General features: G+C 37.3%; 1 protein-coding gene across 2 annotated transcripts in view; it reads right to left on the reverse strand.

The window, feature by feature from the left end:
* Positions 1-1,467: 1,467 nt before the first annotated feature.
* The window catches only part of LOC120539532 (serine/threonine-protein phosphatase 2A 55 kDa regulatory subunit B alpha isoform), a 158,946-nt gene continuing 136,078 nt past the window's right edge, over positions 1,468-24,335 (reverse strand). The window contains exons 9-10 of one of the 2 annotated variants that reach the window (XM_039769680.1): positions 20,450-20,541; positions 1,468-5,720 (exon numbers count right to left, since the gene is read on the reverse strand). In XM_039769680.1, coding sequence (XP_039625614.1) covers positions 5,441-5,720; positions 20,450-20,541 — 372 coding nt within the window. In that variant the 3' untranslated portion in view covers positions 1,468-5,440. Of the gene's footprint in view, positions 5,721-19,397; positions 19,524-20,449; positions 20,542-24,335 lie in introns of those variants that run through there. The other variant, XM_039769682.1, reaches the window with a different exon arrangement.

Consider the following 24,335-nt stretch of genomic DNA (forward strand, 5'->3'; position numbering starts at 1 on the left):
TTCCTTCCTTGATTGGCTTTCTTCAGACATCTGAAAGAATTTTTTGACGTGCTTTCTTTCTTTGTTCAGGAGCTTGTCTCCTCCTTTACATTCAGTTGCACCTTTTGGTTGTGGGCAATACTGCAAGTTCTCTTTGAGGATTTTACACAGTGTCTTCAAGTGCTAGCAAATTTACACCTGATGGATCAGCTATTGATCAGTCAGCTGTCATTGTAAGCAAAATGAGCATCTGGCTTTGCAATACGGTCTCTCTCTCTCTCTCTCTCTCTCACTTCAGCACTTGCTATTCCTCAGCAAGGTTAGTTTAATGGCAACCTCATCCAAACTCCAATATGGTACTTTAAAGGCAAATGGCTTCCAAAGTGCTCTAGGGTTGATCTGTAACTTGATTAAAATAAAAGTTATTTAGGATATAATTGATATTTTTGAAGAAAGGAAAATTGGTCTTGCCACTGGGTTCTCGGGTGCACATAAGCACATCCTTTCAGTTGACCACTGATGCAAAGTTCTGGCCATCAAGTCATCCTTTATTTATGGTCCTTTGTTCAGAACTAAGGTGTCTAGCTTGTGCAAGCTACATTTCGGCAATGAAACCTGCCATGGAGACTGACACTTTGTAGCTATTAGTAAGAGTGTCTTGGCTGTAGCCTCCTAAACTAGGACTAGAGTTCCAGACTGACAAAATGGACAATGGTGGTCTGATCTACACCTGTAATTTGATGCTTGTTTGTACATTCAATCAAACTCTGCTACTTTAAAGGCAAATGGCTTCCAAAGTGTTCTAGGGTTGACTTATAAATGGTACCATTGAAAGAAAAAATGAATGTTTTCAACAATATGTTCATTATAATTATAGAGAAAAACAATGACTTTGTTATATTTAATGCAAAGATTCAAATTAAATAATTATAACAAATTGGTACAGAACAAAATAAAAAAGGCAGAAATCAAAGGTGAACTCGCCATACCTGCAAAGCCTTTGCACTAGCTCCATCAGGTAGTACATTACTGGCTGGTAGAAAAAGTGGCAAGTTTGCAATATTCTGGAAATGTGAAACTTTGCTGGAAACTTTATACACAGACATCTAATTTTATATACCCTGCGATTTCTACTTGTGCAATATGAAATACTCAAATGATTAGTTCACCACCTGCAGTTGCCAAGTTTGACATTCTCTCAAACTACTGCAGAACTCATGTAATGTGACACCGGCTTAAGATCAAAACCTAACTATTCACATGGAAGCCGATAATGTAAAAATTAACTAACAAATCAGTATTGGTTTATTTTTCTAATAAGGATAATGTATCATAAAAACACAACCACTTCTTTTACTGTTAAATATTTTCTTCTGTTATTCAGTTAACTGTAATATCACTTGGTGCAGACCTGCCTATTCAAATTGCAAGTGATTTTTTGTAGTACCAGAGAGAGAGAAAGACAGTAGATCCACAAAAAAGGCACAATTAGGGCACCATTTGTCACCAGTTTTATTCAGTAGTTCATTGTTGCCCAGTTGTACCAGAGGCAGTTAGACACAGGTTACAAATAAAGTTGTTAAAACACTGGGATAAATTAACATCACAGATCATCCCTTTAAAAGAAACAGCATGGACAGACAAAGAAAAACAAACCCCTTTGCCAAGGTACTGCATCAGTTTCTGATTTCACTGTTAAGGTTCTGATTAAAAAGGGGCAAAACGCTTTTTATTGGACATAGGAGTATGATACACATTCGGTTTGACGGAGAGATTCAGAACTGGCATTCTTGATGAGGATGGGGAGAGGTCTGGGCAGCAAGCCCTTTCAAATGCAGCTTTTTTAATGGTTTACAATGTTTGAATGCTTTGAGTTCTTAGAATGTACAAGAATTTATGAAAAGATTTACAGTGCTTTGCTTGCACAAAAAATTTAACTACGGATTCATGAAGACTGAAATCAAATTTGGAATATGACAATGGAAAAAATGGAAGAGTCAAGTGTGTGCACAACACCAGCCGCATTCCACATTAGCAAGTTCCTTATTTATCCACTGAGAAAAAAAAAGTATATTTTTGAAAGATAATACAGAGAAAGGTGATAAAAAAATGAGTTATTTTGATAGATTTCAGAGTTCAGATATACCACAGATGTGCAATATGAAACTACATGATCTACATCAAAAGTGATGTAGAATGGAAGCAGTGTCTCTTTGCTAAATTTAAGCTTTAAAACAAACTTACTTTAGTTTGCAGAAAACTCTACATACAGTATCTGCACATAACCTGCAAATTTCATAGTGTATTACAGATTAGGGAAAAAAACAGGTTAGCTTGGAATATTAAATCAATAATTCAGATGGTGCAAAACAAGCTACTGTTCATTATTGTTATATGAACTTTGAACTAACGTATTCATGCCTTGCAAAAGCATACAGGATGCAATAGCAAAAGTGCAAATAATGTCTACACCAAAATAGTGAACTAATGTCCTTTCCCTTCCATTTGAATACACATTTCCTTTGTTAAACAAAGCTTTGAGTTGTCCTTAGACAGCATATGGCAGTTAAAGTAGTTTAAATTCTGTAATGTAAACATGCTATTCCACCTCCTCATTCTAAAGAGCTTTTCCCAGTCAAAAAACTAGGAATCTGGTCACATTCTTTATGCAACTTCGCCGTAAAGCTAGGTGAAGATTTTGAGTTCCTGTCCTCAACAGGGATAATGTAATACTTAAAACATATTAAGTCCATCTTCAAAATAAAGGCTATAAATGCTGCCAGCGTCATTACCATTAAAATAACAATCCTTATAAGGCAAAGTCATTCTTGTATCTTAACTTTGAGAAATACGCTGTAGAAGAGATACACATACATACATCCTGTTCCCTGAAAAATGCACAAAAGCATTGTGCGATTTGGTGCACAACTCTAGTGACAACAAAAGAAAGATACTCAGCTGTGTCCTGAGAAAACAGTCTTGTTATACATATTAAAAGGCAATTAAAAAAAAGTACTTTCTTACACTTCATTAACTCAACTTGCTTATCAGTAGGGTAGTTGGCAGCAAATAGTTCTGCAGGTAGCAAATCAAGTTAAGAAATTTTGGAGCTTTAAATTCTAAGAAAGGATAAAACCTGCACACAGACTTAGAATTACAAGTTGCATGTGCTTCAATTTCAGGTGTTTGCATTTATACAGATTCAGCAGCTAAGTGCAAGATACAATGGGAGAACTCTACAGCCACAGCCATTTTTTAAATATATGTAAATTTATTTACTTTCTAATTCTCTCTAATTTACATTTCTGTAAGCTCTCACCTCTGTTATAAATTACTGTCTGAGACACATCTCTTTAACCAGGTGCTTGGACTTGAGAAAGACAATAAACGCAACTTAAACAAAGTCTTCTTTTAGCAAAATAAACAGGTTTCTAAGCAGAAAATTAGAGGATAGTCCCACAGTAGCAAATTAATAGATTCCAGTACATAATCACAAGTGAGACTGCATGTTGGAATCACTAATCACTAATATGATATATTAACATTAATGTATACAAACCTTCACTGTGATCAAAAACATAATACAAAACAAGTGTATTATGCAACACATTTGTGCTTGTTTATGACTTGCACAGACAGCTGCACAGTTTTCTGAGTAAAAGGGATTGTGATGCTGTTGATCAGCACCTGAAGTCTGCTGATGTCTGAATGTGAACCAAAGAAGAGGTAGTCAGATGACTCATAAAACCAGGGTACTGGCACTATGAGATACAATAGTATGAGAAGCAATAAACCTATTTGTGTTTTTTTTTTGGTAACTGGGCCTGTGGCTGCAGTATTCTGCTCACTACAATGACAAAGTTTCCTGAAATGGGAAAAAAAAAAAAAAAAAAAAACAAACAAACAAACTAGCACATATAAATATAATAAAGGGTCCAAATTATGAAGCAAGTGGATAGCTTTAGATTCCAGCAATAAAATAGTGTTTAAATAAATACATAAATAAAAAGGACTTACTGTTTTCAGTACATTACAGATATTTTTATAGTTATAGTTAGTTACATGATTGGCCCCTAAAATTATTAGACTACAACAAAACGATAGATTACTGCTGAAAGGCTCACTGGCAGTGGAGAACTGCATCCCGCATCTATTGCTTTTCTCATTTCTGGAAAAACAAAGCAGCAAGATATATAAATTTACAGACCAATAAAATTTTCACTCATGTAATTTGTGCTTTAGTTTAAGCAGGATGACATGATTCTACGAAGTTTTTCAGATTGACAAGTACTATCTATGACCAAAATCTTAAACTTGTGGAAGCAATGTATATTATGTATATGGAGTTAAACATTTCAATGCAAGAAATAACCTTACAGATTTTAAACTTTCATGCACACAAGGAGGGATGAACAAAACATTATGTTTCCCATTTCTGCTCAATGACAGTGATACCATTTCATATCACTACTCTGCCCAAAAACAATTTGATACATGGAGGGTGGCTGCCTCTTTTACCAGCATCAACACATTAGACTTATCATACTCTTAGCAGCATTGACATCAAACTGTTTATGTATGTGTGGCATTTCTCACAAAATACTGTAATAATCCAAAAACAGAATTCACTGAAAATAAGAATTTTGGAGCACTGCTCCAAAAATGTGCAAGTCTAGCACAGGACACGACACTGCCCTGTACAAAACAGTGGCTCAAGTATACAGACATCCTTAAGGCTGGTTTAAATCATATCAAAATGAAAAAATGGTCTCCAGATGTCTCCAGGTTGTGTGAAATTAATATTAAACATATCTAAAAAAAAAGGGCCACTGTAAGACATTTTATAACCCCAGAAGCAGAGTAAAACAGGAACTAACCACACTCCCTTATTTTCTGAAACAAAGAAATGCTGAGGTGAAGACATGATTATGTTTTTTGAGCATATTCTGTGGACCAAATCAATGAAATGCAAAGCTAGAGGCCTTTTAATCAGTTAACATTTGACCTGGTTACAAATACAAGGCAGAAGAAGCAATATTACCCAGGATGCTCCACTATAGTTTTAAAAACATAGCTGGCACCACTGGAAAAATTTCTATTTGGGACATTATAGTTTGTTGTGATAATGGAACACGTAGTGAAAGATGCTGTTAAAGTGGCCACTATGCTTAAACATATGTTTTGCACAGAAAAGGTTGGTGGTTGAGGAACACAGAATTATGCCAATATCAGCATACAACCATGTAGCCCCAAAAATGTTAAAAAAACAAATGGCACAAAATGAAAATACTGGGGAAAGTGTGACCTGCTGGGAAATGCCCCTTCCCCTTCTCCTGAAAGTACAAAGGCTACAAACTCTGCTATATTGGCTGAGGCAAAAGATGCACTCTCAGAATTTATTTTCCATGTTTGTTGCGTCTTCCTTTTCTCTTCCTTGCAGACAGAGATGGGTATATATTTGTTAGTTCAGTTTGTCCTGAAATATGTAAAGGTTGTTGGTTGTTGCTACTGCAATGATGTTCTCCTGGGGGTGCCAGGCAGTGTGCAGTATCTTCTTATTAAAGTCCAGGCTGTCAACACTTATTTCGTCCTTTTTACGCTTTCCACCTGCACACACCTTGCGAGGTTTTAATACTGCTCGTGGCTTGCTGCTTTCTCGTGATGCTTCTAGTGTCACATCCTTCTTTTGGCCACGATCAAACATTCGGAAGAAGTTGTTGTAGGAGCCAGTCATTACCACACTGAAAGAGAGCGACAGGATAGCTTTAATAGGCATCTAATCAAATGGCAAGCATACATCAAACAACTAATATGGTGAAAGACAACATGTGTCAGTTTATTAGACTAGCATTAAGTGTAATCAATTAATCAGCTTCATTTTAAATCAAGAACAAAAAAAGAAAAACACATGGGAGGTATACTGGATACAAATAATGATACAGGAGGAGACTTTTGGCACAACAGAAAGACTAAATATTTGGGAAACACGGAAATTCACCAGAAGAACTTAGGAGACTGTTATTGGCGAGTCAAGCCTCATGTGGCCTGGTCAGTCATAACCATCTTCAATTAACTTACAGCACATACTGTAAATTAAGTTTCTAAAGAAATAAGGATTACTTTATAGTTTTTTTTTTTTAAATATAAAAGAATTAGTCTGTGAAACTACAGTATTTATGTACTTAAAATTGGCAATTTGAGGTCAGACCATGACAAATGAAAAAGCCTACAACAAGTACCATCAGAATGAGCTGGAAAACAGTATCTCTAGCATGTGTGTATCACTGTTACCAGTGTAGGTATAACTGATACACATATTAACAAGTATATGCAATGAACTGTTTCACATATAAATAAAAATGGCAAAGGCTAGACAAGCTGACTGTTTATTAAATATGATAGATACTTGGTGATGGTAGGCTGACTTATAGGGTGTGATGACTTACTTCTCAGGCAACACTGTTCTCTGTGGAATACAGGCTCAACTGTATATCCTGAATTAGTGTACTATGAGACAATTAACTTCCTTGGTATTAACATGAGGGTCTCTGAGGCTTGTAAGTCTATGTAAATACAGCTAACCTCAGGTACTACTAGTGCTAGTCGATTGATGAGATATGGAACATTAAGACAGTTTAACGATTGGGATGTTATTCTGCTGCCAATTTGTTGATGAAATAATACCATACAGAAAAAAAAGTCCAGATTTTTTTCCATGTGTTCTGGCACCATTTGGTAACTCATTAACAGTCATGAGTGGAGCAAAGTCTTCACAAAGAAAGAAAAAAAAAAAAAAACACAACAAAACATTGTATAAATAAAATGCTGTAAAAGCAATTTTAGAATAAATGGACACTAATCAATTAGTTGAACTGATGTATACGGTACTGTATGAATGAACACTGTGATGTGCCTGTTGAATTTGGTCCAATGACGGTTCACCATGGTGCAAGTAGCTTTATGGCACAAAAAGGCAAAAAGACTGTGATCAAATAGAAGGACAAGAAAGATGTTAGCCTCAAAAGCACTATTCCCAATACAGCAATTGTTAATGTTCACTTCAGAGGAAATGTGTAAGTCATTATACCTTGCCCATTGCGTTATTGTACATTACCACAGTGCATGTCCCTTGTGCTAATCAGGCACTAACATTCTTCCTGCACAAGCAACAGGAAAAATAAAATGTGTGCAAAGAAATGGGCGTCTACTCTCCTAATTATGACATTGGACTGTGCATTGGTGACAAAAAATATCGCACAAAAGACGTGTACTCAATCTTTGGGACAACAATGAATACTAGATGCATCTTTCCTTCTGTATTTATGTTGACTTTTTAGTTGCTTGTTGTGAAAAAAAATGTTTTTGGCTCATCTTTCTAGGCATAAACATAGTCAGGGAGGATACAGAATTATCTGGTATTTCCATATTTTGTTGGAGTTGCGGGAACATAACAGACACATAGATCGAGACGTGTAATGAACCAGCAATGAGTAAAAAAAAAAAACACCCTCCCCCTCTGTCAGCAGCACACGCTCGCTCCCTCTCTGTCAGCAGCACGTGCTCGCAATCTCTGTCTCTCTCTCTCTTTCTCTCTCTGAACAAAGGGGAACATTTGAACAAATCCAAACTTTAATTTAAAAACCAACCACAAGCAACCAAAAAAGTAACATTGCAGGAGTTCATGCTAATAGCCTTACAGCCCGATCACTGTAAACACTTTTTTTAAAATGAGTTTTAAGCACAGCGGAATAAAGGAACATTTGAAAAAAGAGAAAAGTAACATTGCAACAATTCACGCTACGAACTGAAAATGTAACTTTTGAAAAATCTGTAATACAAAAACCACCAAGAAAACTAACCTTGCATGAGTCGAGTTCTGGCATGAAGTGAGGAGGGACTGGGTGGAGAGGAGGGAGAGTCTGGCTCCGCAATGGAGGGATGTTTTCCTTCAGGTGTTTACTCTGTTGTGATTTCTTGGGTTTCTGGTGTTTTTAGCTGTTTAGCTGGTGGGAGCGAAAGGCTCATGCAGCCATTCCAAAAACAAAGTCCTTGTGACCCAACCCTTCGTGTTTGCCCTCCACATTACTGGCAGTCTGGCTTTGTTTACATTGTGCTGCTTGAAAGCACGAGAGTTCTCAAATTGGTAAATGAGCAAACTGGTAAACAGTTTTTCCACCTCTTCCAGCACTTGAAACCTTTTCCTGGTTAACGCTGTAACTCCTTTTGCAATATCAGCTGCTTTAATAGATTCTTTCTGCTTTAGAATAGTCGAAATCGTAGATTTTGACTTCTTGTACTCGGCGGCAAGTTCAGTAATATGAACGCCACGCACAAACTTTTCAATAATTTTTCTTTACTTCGATTTCAATTTTCTTCAAAACTTTCTTCTGACCACTCTTCACTTGCTTAGAAGCCATAGTTAACTGCAAAAGCACACGAAATACTGTAGAGCGCAGGTAAAGAACGTACGTCTGACTGAGAACAATGAACAGGGAGCGGTTCTGCTTAAATACAGTAATCGGCGCGTATGAACCAGCCAGCCAGGCAGGCACGGACATGCAGGCTTTCTCTCTCTCTCTCTCTCAGCAGCACCCACCCTCCCCCTCCGCAGCAGGCAGGCAGGCACGCATGTGCACGCATGCTCCCCCTCTCTCTCTCAGTAGCAGGCAGGCACACCTGACCGAGAACAATGCAACACGTGCGAAAATCATCGGCGCGCCCAAACCGAAAGGGAAACTGGCTTGTTCGTATACCGAGTGTGTGGTCATGAACCGAGGCAAAAGTTTGGCGAACTTTTTGGTCGTGAACCGAGGTTCCACTGTACTTATTCTACAAAGATATTCTAAAATGGCCTGGACACATTTGTTGGTACCCCTAGAAAATATTACCAACAACTGGATTGTAGTAATTTTTCAAGTTAGCCGTTTTCTTTAATTAGTATCACACATGTCTCCAATGGTGCAATCAGTCAATCTGTTTGGTATCATCATGTGTCCAACGCTAAATATGGACCAGTGAAAGCAAAGGACAGAGTTGTCTGAGGAGATAAGAAAGAAAATTATAGACAATAATGTTAAAGGCAAAGACTATTAGAGCATCTCCAAACAACCTGATGTTCCAGTGACAACAGTTGCAAATATTATTAAGAAGTTTAAGGTCCATGGAACTGGTGCCAATGTCCCTGAACACGGCCGCAAGAGTAAAATCAACCCCAAAATAGGCAATGCTTCTGGGAGAATGTCCTATGGACAGATGAGACAAAACTGGAGCTTTTTGGCAAGTCACATCAGCTTCATGTCCATAGATAAAAAAAAGAAGTTTTCTAAGGAAAGAACACCATACCTACTGTGAAACATGGAGAAGACTTGGTTATGTTTTGGGTCTGCTTTACTGTGTCTGGCAAAGGGTGTCCTGAGACTGTGCAGGAAACAATGAAATCTCAAGACTATCATGAGACTGTGGAGCAAAACATACTTCCTAGTCTCTGAAAGCTCCATTCAAGTCACAGGTCTTGGATCCTGCAACAGCATAATGACCCAAAAACACAGCTAAAGGCACCCAAACACGGCTAAAAACAAAACAGCGGACTATTCTGAATTGCTCTTTTATGAGCCCTGATTTGAATTTTATTGAACATTTATGGAAATAACTGAAAGTAGTCTGAAGAATGTACCCTTCAAAACTGATATAGCTGGAGCAGTTTGCTCAGGAAAAAAGGGACAAATGATCCGTTGACTGGTGTCAGAAGTCTCACTGAGAGCTAAAGGAATTGCTTGTTTACTGCAACTGCCTCTAAAAGATGTGCAACAAAATATAAAAGATGTGCAACACATTATTATAATTTTTGTCAATGCTATTTTCATTTGTGTTATATGAAATATTCTGTTGAAACAAAACTCTAAAGCAAAGCCTGATTTTTGTTAAATATGAAATAAAGATGGATGCCAATTGCTTTCATCATTTTCAAGTTACTGTGTGTTCTTTTTTCATGGAGGGGTACTAACAAATTTGTCCACATCTGTATTTGGATCACACTTAGTCCTGATATACTGAAAAAGTCAAATCTGAGGGTTCCCTTCTAAATCTTCTGCTTTGTTTTAGTCTTCTCTTGAAATAATATCCATAAACTTTAGCAGTTAAATGTAGGAAGTATTTTATGTCAGAATACTTTCAAGTTAATCAGACAGTACTGTATAATTTGAAATGGTTTGGGTGATTGCCTTCTCAGGAAACACTATACAGAGATCAACAGTAAAAAACTGGCACTGCCTATTTAACTCATCAAAGGTGACAAATATAAAACTTTTTTTTTTTTAAAACCACCTTAACCAAAAACTGAGCCAGCAAGAGGTCTGAAATAGCTTATCAAGTGGTAATGTGTGCTGTAACATGATAAAGGATAAGGGCTGCCTGCACATGATAGTCTTCCTGAGCAATGCATGCTCAACACGCTCAACAGTAATGGGAAGAAAAAAAAAAAAAATGCAGACAACCTCTGACCGGCAATTGTCAGCATACTTTAAGCACAAGAACATGCTATTAAAATGCATGAAATCAGAATCTCTAATAATAAGTTTCAATCATCAATGCATATTGGTAAAATTCAGAACAGCAAACTAGTGACAAATTCACTGCCAAATGCAGAATTAACTTACCAAGTAAAGTTGGTTAAATTGAGAAAACACAGTAAGATAACTGCATTTATTGGCAAGATACGTTAAATGTCGTTATTCCAGCTAATTTAAAAGCAAACATACATGATTTACTAAAACTCTCTCATTCACATCCTTGTGCACAATTACATATCAAGAACAGATTAAGATAAACTTAACAAGTTTGTTGTACTACTACAAAAAAAACATTGAGATTTATTAGAATGTAAAACGGTAAGGTGACAAATACCATCATCAATAGTAAAATTGTTTTATTCAGTAAATACTGAATCAAGCTGACTAGGCATCCATTAGTTCAACTGAAAAGTATGATAACACCCTAGCACCATTTCCAACTTGCACATCTATAAAAGTGTTCTGCTTTAGCTCTCTTCCACGTCTTATGACTTACCATCAGCACGGCAAGTAATAGTATAATGAAAGAGGCAAAATGCTCACTCAGTAGCCACTGAATGATATTTTTAAATGAACTCCCACACAAGAATAACTTTTAAATTTTTGTCAGAATTACAGCTATGTTGCTGCTTGCAGCACTCTCCTGTAAAAGTTACCCTATATGTTAAATGGCTTTTTGTAGAGACCTTCACTGTCAAGATACCTCTTTGAGACCCAACCTACATTTTTATAACAAGGAGCATAATTTTAGACGTGTGGACTGGTGAGACAGTCAAATACCGTGTAGGAAAGTCAGAAACTTATACTACCTAAACTATAAAATATACATAACTAACACAGTTTGTCTATGGACAAAATATCATTCACAGACAACAAACCTGACAAGTGGAATAAAAATCAAATGCCTAAAACATGGATGTTATTTATCAGAACATTCTACTGATTTTTGGAAGATGTAAATATATATATATACAGTATAATGCTTGACTGACACTGAGACAAACAGTATTCCAGAGGCAACCCACCTCATGTTCTAGAATCCAACTCTCAGCTTTGTGTTTTCGCCTCACTGTGCAGATGCACCCACACCTGCCTGCTGCCATTCCTGAGCAAGCTCTGCACTGGAGGTGCCCCGATCCAGAGCCATTAATAAAGAATGGAACCAAAACATCCCCCAAAAGCAACTTCTCCCAACCATCCAAGAACAGTTCGGAGACAAACAATGCCTTTTCCAGTATGATGGAGCACTGATGCCATAAGGCAAAAGTGATAACTAAGTTGTTCGGGGAACAAAACATTAAAATTGTGGATCCATGGAAAGGAAACTCCCCAGACCTTAATCCAATTGAGAACTTGTGGTCAATCCGAAAGAAATGGGTGGACAAACAAAAAGCCACAAATTCTGACAAACTCCCAAGCATTAATTATGCAAGAATGGGCTGCCATCAATCAGGATTTAGCCCAGAAGGTAAATGACACAATGCCAGGTCGAATTACAGAGGGTCAACACTGTAAATACTGAGTTTTGCATAAACTTAACATAATTGTCAATAAAAGCCTTTGAAACTTATGAAATGCATATAATTATACTTTAGTATACCATAGAAACATCTGACAAAAAGATCTAAAAACAACGAAGAAGCAAACTTTGTAAAAACTAATACTTGCATCATTCTCAAAACTTTTGGCCACAACTATACATAGCTGTGGTCAATAGTTACTGGCACCCTTGCATTTCAGGTACATCAAGTACATTACTTTAGAATTGTAAATGTATTAGGTGATCATACCTACAGTATATTTTAGTAGGATGCCTAAAGTTAAACAAAAAAACTCTGTTCAACTTAAATTTTTTTAACAAATTAAATACTTAACGGTACCTTTCCCTAATACCAATAATGATTACAGCCTCCAAACGTTTCTTGCATTCATCTAGAAGCTCCTTTCATGTTTCTGCCTGTAGTCACAGGTTCATAAGGTCATTACTGCCATTGAGTACACAGAGTACAAAGAGTGCATTGAAATTATTACTTACATGGACTGATCCACATGCCACTCTCCAGCAGCATGATTAGCCACGATAACTACATTACAGTAGAACCTCGGTACACGACCATAATTTGTTCCAAAACTCTGGTCGTAAACTGATTTGGCCGTGAACCAAAGCAATTTCCCCCATATGTAAATACAATTAATCCGTTCCAGACCATATGAACTGTATGTAAATATATATATATATTTTTTAAAGTTTTTAAGCACAAATATAGTTAAACAATAGAATGCACAGCGTAATAGTAAACTAAATGTAAAAACATTGAACAATACTGAGAAAACCTTGAACAACAGAGAAAACTAAAAGCACTTTTTTAATGAGTTTTAAGCACAGGGGAAAAAATGAACATTTGAAAAAATCTGTAATTTAATAAACCACCAAGAAAAATAACATTGCAACAATGCACACTACGAACCAATTGCTGGAAATAGAAGTGAAAACAAAATCAAGCCCAGTGCATTCTTTAACTGCCTTCCTACCTTAATGCGTCCAGCTCTCTCTCTCTTGAACTGCCTGTGTCTGCATCTCGCGCTGCCTGTGTGTGTGTGTCGCGCTGCCTCTGTGTGTGTGTGTGTGTGTGTGTCGCTGCCTCTGTGTGTGTGTGTGTGTGTGTGGGTGTGTCACGCTGCCTCTGTGTGTGTGTGTGTGTGTGTGTGTCGCGCTGCCTCTGTGTGTGTGTGTGTGTGTCACGCTCTCTCTCTTGCTCGCTGCACAGGAAATGCACAGGGAGAGACTGAACATGTACAAACCGAAAGGGAAACTGGCCTGTTCGTATACTGAGTGTGTGGTCGGGAACCGAGGCAAACGTTTGCCGAACTGTACATGTACCGAGACGTTCATGAACCAAGGTTCCACTGTATCTTGAAACATCCACATCCCATTACAATGAGATTGGAGAATGAGATTATGTTTTCAAGAACAAATTATTTGCAGAAAAAAGGCAGTTTGTTTTACTAATATGTGATACAATTACGTTGACAGTGTAAGCTACAAGTAGAATAATAAAAGTAGGTTTGACAAAATGGTGTGAGGCTCTTGAAGATATTACAGCAAGAATAAAAAAAATCTTGAAATTTTACCACTACAAACAAAAACCATCATAACTAGAGGCATCACTGTGTAAAGAAGTAGTTCTATCCAATATGCCAGAATGCTATCCCATTTTGAAATTCATAAATTATAAATCCACTGCCACAACTGACCTTCAACCTAACTCTAGGTACAAACCCCAGACCTGCAGGTTCATAAACAGTTTTCATCGTCAGAATGAACCTATTGTGCATACCTGAAGTACCACAAGATTCTACATTGTTATTGTTAGACACCAGTGGAACCAAATATAATTATCACTTAATATATAAAGTGCTTTTCACATATACCATGAATTTGTTAAGCATTACCAATGCTAACTTATTTAACTGCAAATACTTGCTAAATATATTCAGGACATTAGAACTGTTATTCTTTCTCATTCCCATGATAATGGTACCAAATTGTACAGTTTAATAAATAAAACAAAACAAACAGGAAGCAATATGATTCCTTAAACCAGTAACAGATTTCATCTCTTTTCAAAAGATCCAGACTCAGTGTCCTGTAGCAGACTAAAAACCCAGCTAAGAATTTCTTCACCTTCGACGATGATTTATTTATTTTTTCGGTGGGGATCCCACAAACACACCCAGCCTTGGCCCGACTCGCACACACTCCCTCACAGAGACAAAAAAAGCAACCGTAGTAAAATAGAGATAGAAGACTTTATTAAACAATGATAAACAAAATATAACTATATAAACTACTACGATCCCCCCCAGTTCCCTTTACAGCGATATATAATATATATAAATTCAACAATAACAAACCACTAACAAAAACCACACTCTAAGTCCATGAAAAACAGCAACTGAGCTAATGAAATGATAATGAAGTTCATCCAGAGATCAGTCCTACTGGTATTTCCTAATGAGATGGTGACATGTGAATGAGACCAGGAGCGCTCCTTTCTTTGTAGGTCAACAACAAATCCTCATACAGAAGACACCAGGCAGTCCATAGACCCCAAAAAGGGGGATGATCCAGGACAAACAAAATCCACAAGTAGTAAAACGGAAAAGCAAACAGACAGGCAAGACATGAAACAACAAAAGATTTTTTTTTCTCCCTCTCTTTATAACTGGCTTCCTTTTAAATCTCGTGACAGCCTCCTTGTCCCCAGCAGACAGCCTCAAAAACAGCCATTGCAGGGACTGCTGGGAGTTGACGCTTTCACTCCCCAGTAACGCTGCTACAGTCCCTTCAACCCAAAAACAATTTTTCAGACAACACTGTAACACATCTATATACACACACACATACAGTGCATCCGGAAAGTATTCACAGCGCATCACCTTTTCCACATTTTGTTATGTTACAGCCTTAATTTATTGGATTAAATTAATTTATTTCCTCAGAATTCTACACACAACACCCCATAATGACAACGTGAAAAAAGTTTACTTGAGGTTTTTGCAAATTTATTAAAAATAAAAAACTGAGAAATCACATGTACATAAGTATTCACAGCCTTTGCTCAATTCTTTGTCGATGCACCTTTGGCAGCAATTACAGCCTCAAGTCTTTTTGAATATGATGCCACAAGCTTGGCCAACCTATCCTTGGCCAGTTCCGCCCATTCCTCTTTGCAGCACCTCTTAAGCTCCATCAGGTTGGATGGGAAGCGTCGGTGCACAGCCATTTTAAGATCTCTCCAGAGGTGTTCAATCGGATTCAAGTCTGAGCTCTGGCTGGGCCACTCAAGGACATTCACAGAGCCACTCCTTTGATATCTTGGCTGTGTGCTTAGGGTCGTTGTCCTGCTGAAAGATGAACCATCGCCCCAGTCTGAGGTCAAGAGCGCTCTGGAGCAGGTTTTCATCCAGGATGTATCTGTACATTGCTGCAGTCATCTTTCCCTTTATCCTGACTAGTCTCCCAGTTCCTACCGCTGAAAAACATCCCCACAGCATGATGCTGCCACCACCATGCTTCACTGTAGGGATGGTATTGGCCTAGTGATGAGCGGTTATATACAGATATATATATATATATATATATATATATATATATATATATATATATATATATATATATATATATATACACACACACACACATCCAGGGCACAAAGCTCCCGTTTCACCACATTCCAAAGATGCTCTATTGGGTTGAGATCTGGTGACTGTGGGGGCCATTTTAGTACCGTGAACTCATTGTCATGTTCAAGAAACCAATTTGAAATGATTCTAGCTTTGTGACATGGTGCATTATCCTGCTGGAAGTAGCCATCAGAAGATGGGTACTGGTGGTCATGAAGGGATGGACATGGTCAGAAACAATGCTCAGGTAGCCCGTGGCATTTAAACGATGCCCAATTGGCACTTAGGGGCATAAAGTGTGCCAAGAAAACATCCCCCCACCATTACACCACCACCACCACCACCACCACCAGCCTGCACAGTGGTAACAAGGCATGATGGATCCATGTTCTCATTCTGTTTTACGCCAAATTCTGACTCTACCATTTGAATGTCTCAACAGAAATCGAGACTCATCAGACCAGGCAACATTTTTCCAGTCTTTAACTGTCCAATTTTGGTGAGCTCGTGCAAATTGTAGCCTCTTTTTCCTATTTGTAGTGGAGATGAGTGGTACCCGGTGGGGTCTTCTGCTGTTGTAGCCCATCCGCCTCAAGGTTGTGTGTGTTGTGGCTTCACAAATGCTTTGCTGCATACCTCGGTTGTAACGAGTGGTTATTTCAGTCAAAGTTGCTCTTCTATCAGCTTGAATCAGTCGGCCCATTCTCCTCTGACCTCTAGCATCAACAAGGCATTTTCGCCCACAGGACTGCCGCATACTGGATGTTTTTCCCTTTTCACACCATTCTTTGTAAACCCTAGAAATGGTTGTGCGTGAAAATCCCAGTAACTGAGCAGATTGTGAAATACTCAGACCGGCCCGTCTGGCACCAACAACCATGCCACGCTCAAAATTGCTTAAATCACCTTTCTTTCCCATTCTGACATTCAGTTTGGAGTTCAGGAGATTGTCTTCACCAGGACCACACCCCTAAATGCACTGAAGCAACTACCATGTGATTGGTCGATTAGATAATTGCATTAATGAGAAATTGAACAGGTATTCCTAATAATCCTTTAGGTGAGTGTACAATAAACACATACATCCGATTTGCATCTATAACAGTACTTGTAAAAGTTACCATTTTTTTTTTCACTTTTATTCTGTCAGTCACGATCATGATACATACTACTGCCCCCCAGGGATCGGACACTGTTACTTTTTATTTGAAACTGGGAATAAATGTAGATGTGAGTGGTGTTTTGAGACAATCGAACTGGAAATTCTGATCTGGATGGATAAAAGCTGACACACAAACGCTGGCGAACCTGCATTATTCCTATCTCAGCGTCACTTGAATTCTTTTTTATTCAATTTTATTGAGTGTTCCTCAATGCAATATTATTTGAAAACGAACAGATCGGGTATAAATTTGTTACTTGTAAAAGTTAGCTTTTTTCACTTTTATTTTCTCAGTCTCGTTCAAGCTCTCCCTCCCCTCCTGATCTGACTCTAACTAACTAACTGCGCCAGCATAAATTCTCAAGAGATGGCGGCATCACATCTCTAGAATGCTTTTATTTCAGATGCTCATGCCTCGCGATGGTTTTGCCGTGAAAAGAAAGCTCCACTTTACATAATCTGGATTCAACTTTTTTCTTTTTTGGTGAAGTGCTCCCATACTTTAGAAAGTTTCTGTCTCAATTTTTTTTCCATCTCCTTCCCCCTACTCTATCCGACTCACCATTGCAACCACGTTTATTTTCCTCTATATTATTCTTCTCCTCAGAAGTTCTTCTTCGTTGGTAGGACTGTGTGCAGTCTTGACAAACAACAACAAATGATACTGCCCCCAAGACGTTCCTGTAGTGCATTGCAGTTACAAAAACCAATGTGGTTCTTTGTGACTGGAGCCTTTATTGAAGGTTCTGTTTATGAAGCGTCGGCAATAAAAAAAATTTTGTAGTCGAAATTGTCGATTACGTCGACTAATCATTGCAGCCCTAATATAGAATATCAATTTTAACTTCAGCAATGCTAGCAATTTATAAAGTCAATCAACAAGACGCCCCCCAATGGACGTCAAGTTAAATGTAAGGTTGAGTGAGGAACCTTCATTTCGCTTTCTGGCCAGAGTGCCAGAAATATGTCGAGATCTGTACAATTTATGCACTAAGTTCATAACTCAGCAAAAGTATACATTAACACTTTCACTTTCTCCGTTTGGGTTTGAACATGAACAAACACCTGTTGAAATAAACAATACAGTTCATACCAAAGATTACAGAAGATGGTCATATGCAAATACACATTTATACAGATTTGTATAAATACAACGCATTAAAAATTTTTGTGATAAGATTTTTTTTTAACGCACTCCCTAAATACGTTCATTTAATTTGGTTAATCTTACTACACTTTACACACTGTTAATGAAGTAGCGCTAAATGAATCCAACTCTCTAAATAGTAGTATCAAGTCAGTGGCACTTCATTGTTTCTTGATAATGAACTTCAACCACACAGACACCGGTATGGGTGCCATCTGCCCTGATACTAAGGGATCATCCCGTATTGGAACATAAAATACCCTGTACCATATTGAACCAATAAGGGACACAATTTGTCCTGTACTTTGGTACACATCATTTCACATACACAAAAACTCTTCAAAGTGTATAGAATAAAATAAGAACTAAAATTAAAAAACTTAGATAATTGAAGTGAATTAGGTTAATTTCTGTGATGGACTAACATTACTGGCAGGCAAGCTCTGTATGCAATGTGAGGCTGCATGTCAATCTCATCTATGCCACTATGCTGTATTGACACATTAATGGTGGTGTCATATCTCACAGTATAGTGGAGATTCCAGAACAAGACGCTACACACACTATAAAAATTACTAATCCATATCTGCCAATAAAAGAGGCTGTTGAGGTATAGGTCAGAGTGAGAGATAGAATATCAGTGAGTCAGTAACAAATATGCTAGCCGCCGAGCTTTTTTAGTTACCAAGAAGGGAGATCTGACCTGAAACAGCATGGTGCATGTGCACCTCAGCAGCTAAAAAGCAGATGACACAGAGTGGAATCGGTCAATTTCATATGCCTCACTCAGCCTACCCCAAAGCAGACATGATACATTGTTGTTTAATTAATTATATGTTACCTTATGTAGCCTACATGAACCTATATTAGTCTGCAATATAACTAGGCAATAATCAGTGCAAACTGACAATGTTAGTATTTCCATCCATCTGTGCTAGTTAATATAGTTAGTTTTAGGTTTAGAATTCATAAATGATACATTCTATAACAATATGCAATTTAAAACATTTAAATAAATAACCCTTTCAGGCTATCCTGTATGATCCATAACCATGGTACATATCTAAATGTTTTTTTTTTCTAGTATATCCTGCTTTATGTTATTTTGATCTGGAATGGACAGTAATGAATATTGCAATACCGTTTTTCCTCTTTGTTCAAGGAAACAGAGTCACTTTGAATGCAAGTACAGGTTTCATAACTATAGTAAAAGGAAAAACACAAAGGAAGAAGCACAGTTTGTAACTCATTATATTTTATAATAACTATATAACAATTGTAGTTACTTTTTTTGTAAGCAATAAGTAACTAAACTAATTTCACTTTAAAGTACAGATTGTTGCCCAAGCTGATCTGTAACTTGATAATAAACAGCAGTCATAGTAGTTAGGGTGTGGTGAATATTTCTAACGGAAGAAGTAGAGGTCTTGCCTTCTTGGGTGCACTTAAACCAACCTCTTTTGGCTGAATGTTCCTCATCCTTGAGATTAAAGTGGAGATTTCAAGATTAAAATCAACATTTCCATTTTAATCACAAAATAGACTTTTCAGTTTGTCCCTAATTTTTTCTCTGTGGTTTAAAATGCACTCTCATACACTGGTGCTACTGTGAAGGTGCAAAAAAACAAAAAAACCTCCAAACAATCTATCTTCCTTTATTTGGTGTGCTTGTCCCCCTCTCATTTCTATTCCTAAACCTACTGAAGATCCTGAATACTGGTTCACTAAGTATTCCAACAGTGAAACATAAAAGAATTAGTGAGGCATCTTTATGCATCTGCACACCAAAAATCTACTTTACTGTTACAGATATACCAAGCTAGCACAGTTAAACACTAAAAGCTACAAAAACCATTCTTCTTTAAATCAGATTAACAAAGACATAATCATGGACTGTTCGCAAACCTCAAGTTGGAGGAAATCCACACAAAAAAATGGAATAATACTGCAAAGAAGTTTTTTAAAACACTGAAAATATCATGTCACAAATGTAAAAGGTACCAAACTTATTTGCACTTATCTGGTCCTGATAAAAATATTAAATGTTTACAAAAAAATAGAATGTACACCAGTATAAGAAGTAATTTCTTATGACTATATAGTATACAAAAACTATTCATTTACACAAACAAAAATAAAAATACAAAAAAAACAGAATAGGCTGAACAAGCAAATTAGTAAGAGGAAGATCATCTAGACTTTAAAATCTGGTTATACTTCCCTAGGTAAGCATTTAGGTTTATGGCAAAACAGAACATATTTTTAAGAGAAAAAAAAAAATCTTTGACCCAGTCGCTACTCAGAAACCTAAACGTAAAAAGTAAAACTCTTAAAACAAAGTGAAGTACTTGCTATAGACTAATATGTTTTATATTATCCAAAAAATTTAAAGTTGCATAATATTACCTGTCATTTCCATTCCAGCAGCATTCAAATTTGTCAAAAATGCAGTCATTTTCATAGAGAGAACATAGCTTACTCCTGAGGTATTCGTGCACCTGCAAAAAAGCAAAAGATTTTTTTTTTTATGTGACTTAAAGGATAAGTTGTATATTTTACAAGTCAAACTTATTTCTTCATAAACATGGTACAATATACACATGCCAAGTGAAATGTTCCAAAGTTAAATGTTTTCTATAAATTTAAAAAATACATAGTCTGTCCTGGCATTTTATAATGAAAGCCACGGGCATAGGGTGTGACCGGCAAACAAAAGCCTTATTTACAGCATACTGTACATTCATTTCGGCAGCCAAGAAAGCTGTAGAGCATTGATGTGCATCTTGAGATTTCACACACATCGTAAAACAGCTTAAACATGTCACTTATAAAGAAAAACAGTATGAGAGTGTCATTCTAAAATAAGACCATCTGCATGCACAACCTCAGTGCTCGTATTCCTCTGCAATAACCTTTCACCACTCGGAGGTGTGGGCTCCACTTCACAGACAAAAATCACACTAAACTGCTTATGCCATATGCTTGGCATTGTTCTGATGTACTTATATATTCATCTGAGAACCCCTTTCAGAAAGGTCTCTGCTATCACATAAGCGAATAGAAAACATATACTTACCTCAAGAAAAACAGTACCAAGAATATGCAATAAAATGATTACTTATCCCTTTTTGTTGTCACAAACATATATTGAAAGCACAGAAGGCACATTTTCTTTAAACTAAATGCAAAATGCTTCAGTAAGTTTTTACAACACCAACATTTACTTAATATAATTTTACAGATTATTTATACAGGGTGAGCCAAAATGATGTACCACATTTCTCAAGGTTGTTGCATGAGGTAGAGGCAGCTGAGTGGGTTGGGGCGGGGATCTTTTCATAGGCGATCTTTTGTAGTTTTCAGTCAGCAACATGCCTTGGCCTGCTGTGCACCATGCTTTCACTGTAGAAGTGTTCTTCAAAAACAATAAATCCATCATCACTACACAACACGCTTTCCGAACGCACTGCAGAATTCCTCCTAATGGTGATGTCCCAAATCGGAAAACAATTCTTCAGTGGGTGGCTAAATTTATACAGGCTGGTACAACATTAAACAGAAAGTTTACAGGCTGTCCTCAGACTGTACGAATGCCTGAAAACATCCAAGCCGTAAGGGCATCAATTTTGTAGTCTCCTAGATATTCAGTGTGCGAACACGCTTCTGCCTTAGGCATTTCCAACACGTCTTTGAAGAGGATTTTGGATGAGGACCTTAATTTCCATCCATACAAAATGATGGTACTGCAGAAACTCCGCGAGAAAGACTCGGAGAGCCGTTTAAAGTTGTGAGAGAACATTCTGCAAAACCATTCATCGAGATGCCATCTTTGTGCAGTGATAAGGCACATTTCCATTTAAATGGTTGCGTAAATAAGAAAAACTTTGGGCTGAAACCAACCTTTGTTAACTTCACCAGAGACCACAGCACAGTGAGCATGTTACAATTTGTTACGCCATTGCAGAATTTGGCATTGTAGACCCTTACTTTTTTGAGGAGGGGAAGCAACAGTTAGAACGTTACATTGAAATGCTAGAGAACATTTTGTGGCCCCAAATGGAAGAAATGGATGTGGTGGATACCTGGTTTCAACAGGATGGAGCAACAGCTCATACGGCGTGGAGATCCATCCAAGTTTTGCAGATGTTTCCAGGGAAGCTGATCTCCCTGCGCAGTGATGTCGAGTGGCCTACATGTTCGACTGACCTTGCTGTGCGATTTCTTCTTGTGGGGCTCTCTCAAGTTGTAGGTAAACACACACCAACCTCAAAATCTTGAAACCCTCAAGGATGCTATTCACCACAAAATAGCCGCTATTCTCCATGAAATGGCCGAATGAGTCACGCGAGCATTTAGAAATCGTTTCGAAGAGTGTATCGTTAAAGATGGCCACCACCATTTTGTATACCCTTTCTTGAGTCGTAATGAAACAGATTTTATCTTGTTTTTGTAGAATAAGCATTTAAAATGTAGTACTTTTTTTGGCTCACCCTGTACAATTTTTCTGAAGAAGAATATTTGTGAAAAGAATACAGCTTTTTCCCTTTTGAAAAAAATGCTTAAACTTTTGTACAAATGTTGATTAATCATAATACTAATCGGCCACCTAACCATTGACAAAAAAGTTGTTAGCTGTAGCACTATATTAGTATATTATATTATTCTATAATGCAATATAAAAGTACAATATTGGTTATGGTTAAGGATGCATACCACTGTCTTAATTTTTATTTTCTTTTTGTTTTACATTTTACAGCTACCAGACAGTTTGCTACATTAAAAAAATACACTTGTCAAAAATACACCCAATCCAGTAAATGACAGAAAAAGTTAAGATTCATTAATCATGAAAGAACAATTAAAACCCCACCCAGACCCAGTAGCGTTAGCTAGTTAATAACACAAAACCTACTATGTTATATTTCCTCATAAGAACCAAAAGAAGCTAAACAGAAAAGAGAGCATAAGCATGGAATAAATGTTTCAGAATAATATTAATGACTTTCTGCCTAATTCTAAACAAAATTTCTCACCGAGTTAAGAAACATGCATTATTATTCACCAAGTTTAGCAAAATTATTCAACTTGCCAATAATGTAGTGAAGGAATTCAAAGTCAGTTTAGTGGTAGATTGGTTTATTTTATTTATTGGCCGCATTATGTCTGCCACGTGTTCCCAGCGTTCATTTGACGCGTTCTCTGAGCATGTCCTCAGAAATTACACAACACGTGGGCAAGTTGCAGTACCAGCAAAAAGTCAGGTGGTGCAGTGTGATAAAAGTTGGATCGTGACGTCAGAGTGTCTGTTTATTATCTACATGTGACAGAAATTCGCTTTGAGGGTCCTCCAGAATCGATGTGCGTGATTTGAAGTTTGATGAATGGTTCGATGTGGTGAAGCAAGCATCACATACTCCCCAATGTAATGACACAACACATTTTTAATGTCTTACATACCATCTTCTGTGCCATCTTTTTTTTTTGTACCTTCACAATAGCATCATAATGTATAGCAGTGTATTTGAGCCATAGAGAACCTCACAGTTTACTTTATCATTAAAGTAGACCGTTGTAAACATTATCTTAAAACCCACCCAGTTGTTAATCACTACATGCTTCCAATTTAGAATCCTCAGATTTATACCCGATATCATTTTCATGATAAAATGCATTAAAGTATGCATGTTACATTTTACAGATAAATCGTTAACTTCATTTAAATAATGAATACTAATAATAACACACATTGGGGCGGCATGGTGGCAGAGGGTTAGCACTGCTGCCTCGCAGGGAGTCATGTTCCTGGAGTTCCCTGCCTGGAGTATGCATGTTTTCCTGGTGAGTTTCCAAAGTGTGTTTTGGTTTCCTTTCAAAGACATGAAGGTTTAGGGATGCTAAAATGACGCTAGTGTATGTGTATGCTTGTGTTCACCTTGCGATGAGCTGATGCCCCGACCAGGGATTTTGTTTCTGTTTCGCATCTGATGCTTGCTGGAATAGGCGCATCTCTGGATTGATGGATGTAATCATTAAACATCCTTTTCAGAGATATCGTGGCAAGGTGTCCTCGGAATTTAATAGATTTCTCAGGCAATTTACAACACAGGGAAGCCGAACATTTTCTCACTGTGATGATATCTCAACATTGTCACCTGGTGGAATCTTCCAGATTTACATAAAGTATGTAAAAAAGTATAAACAGTACACCACTTGTATAGCAGTAGCATCCGCTGGAGCATGCATCACATGAAATATAAACCCAGCCTAAGACAACATATTGCCTGAGACAGTA

This window comes from Polypterus senegalus, chromosome 11 (assembly GCF_016835505.1).
Source record: "Polypterus senegalus isolate Bchr_013 chromosome 11, ASM1683550v1, whole genome shotgun sequence".
Lineage (NCBI taxonomy): Eukaryota > Metazoa > Chordata > Cladistia > Polypteriformes > Polypteridae > Polypterus > Polypterus senegalus.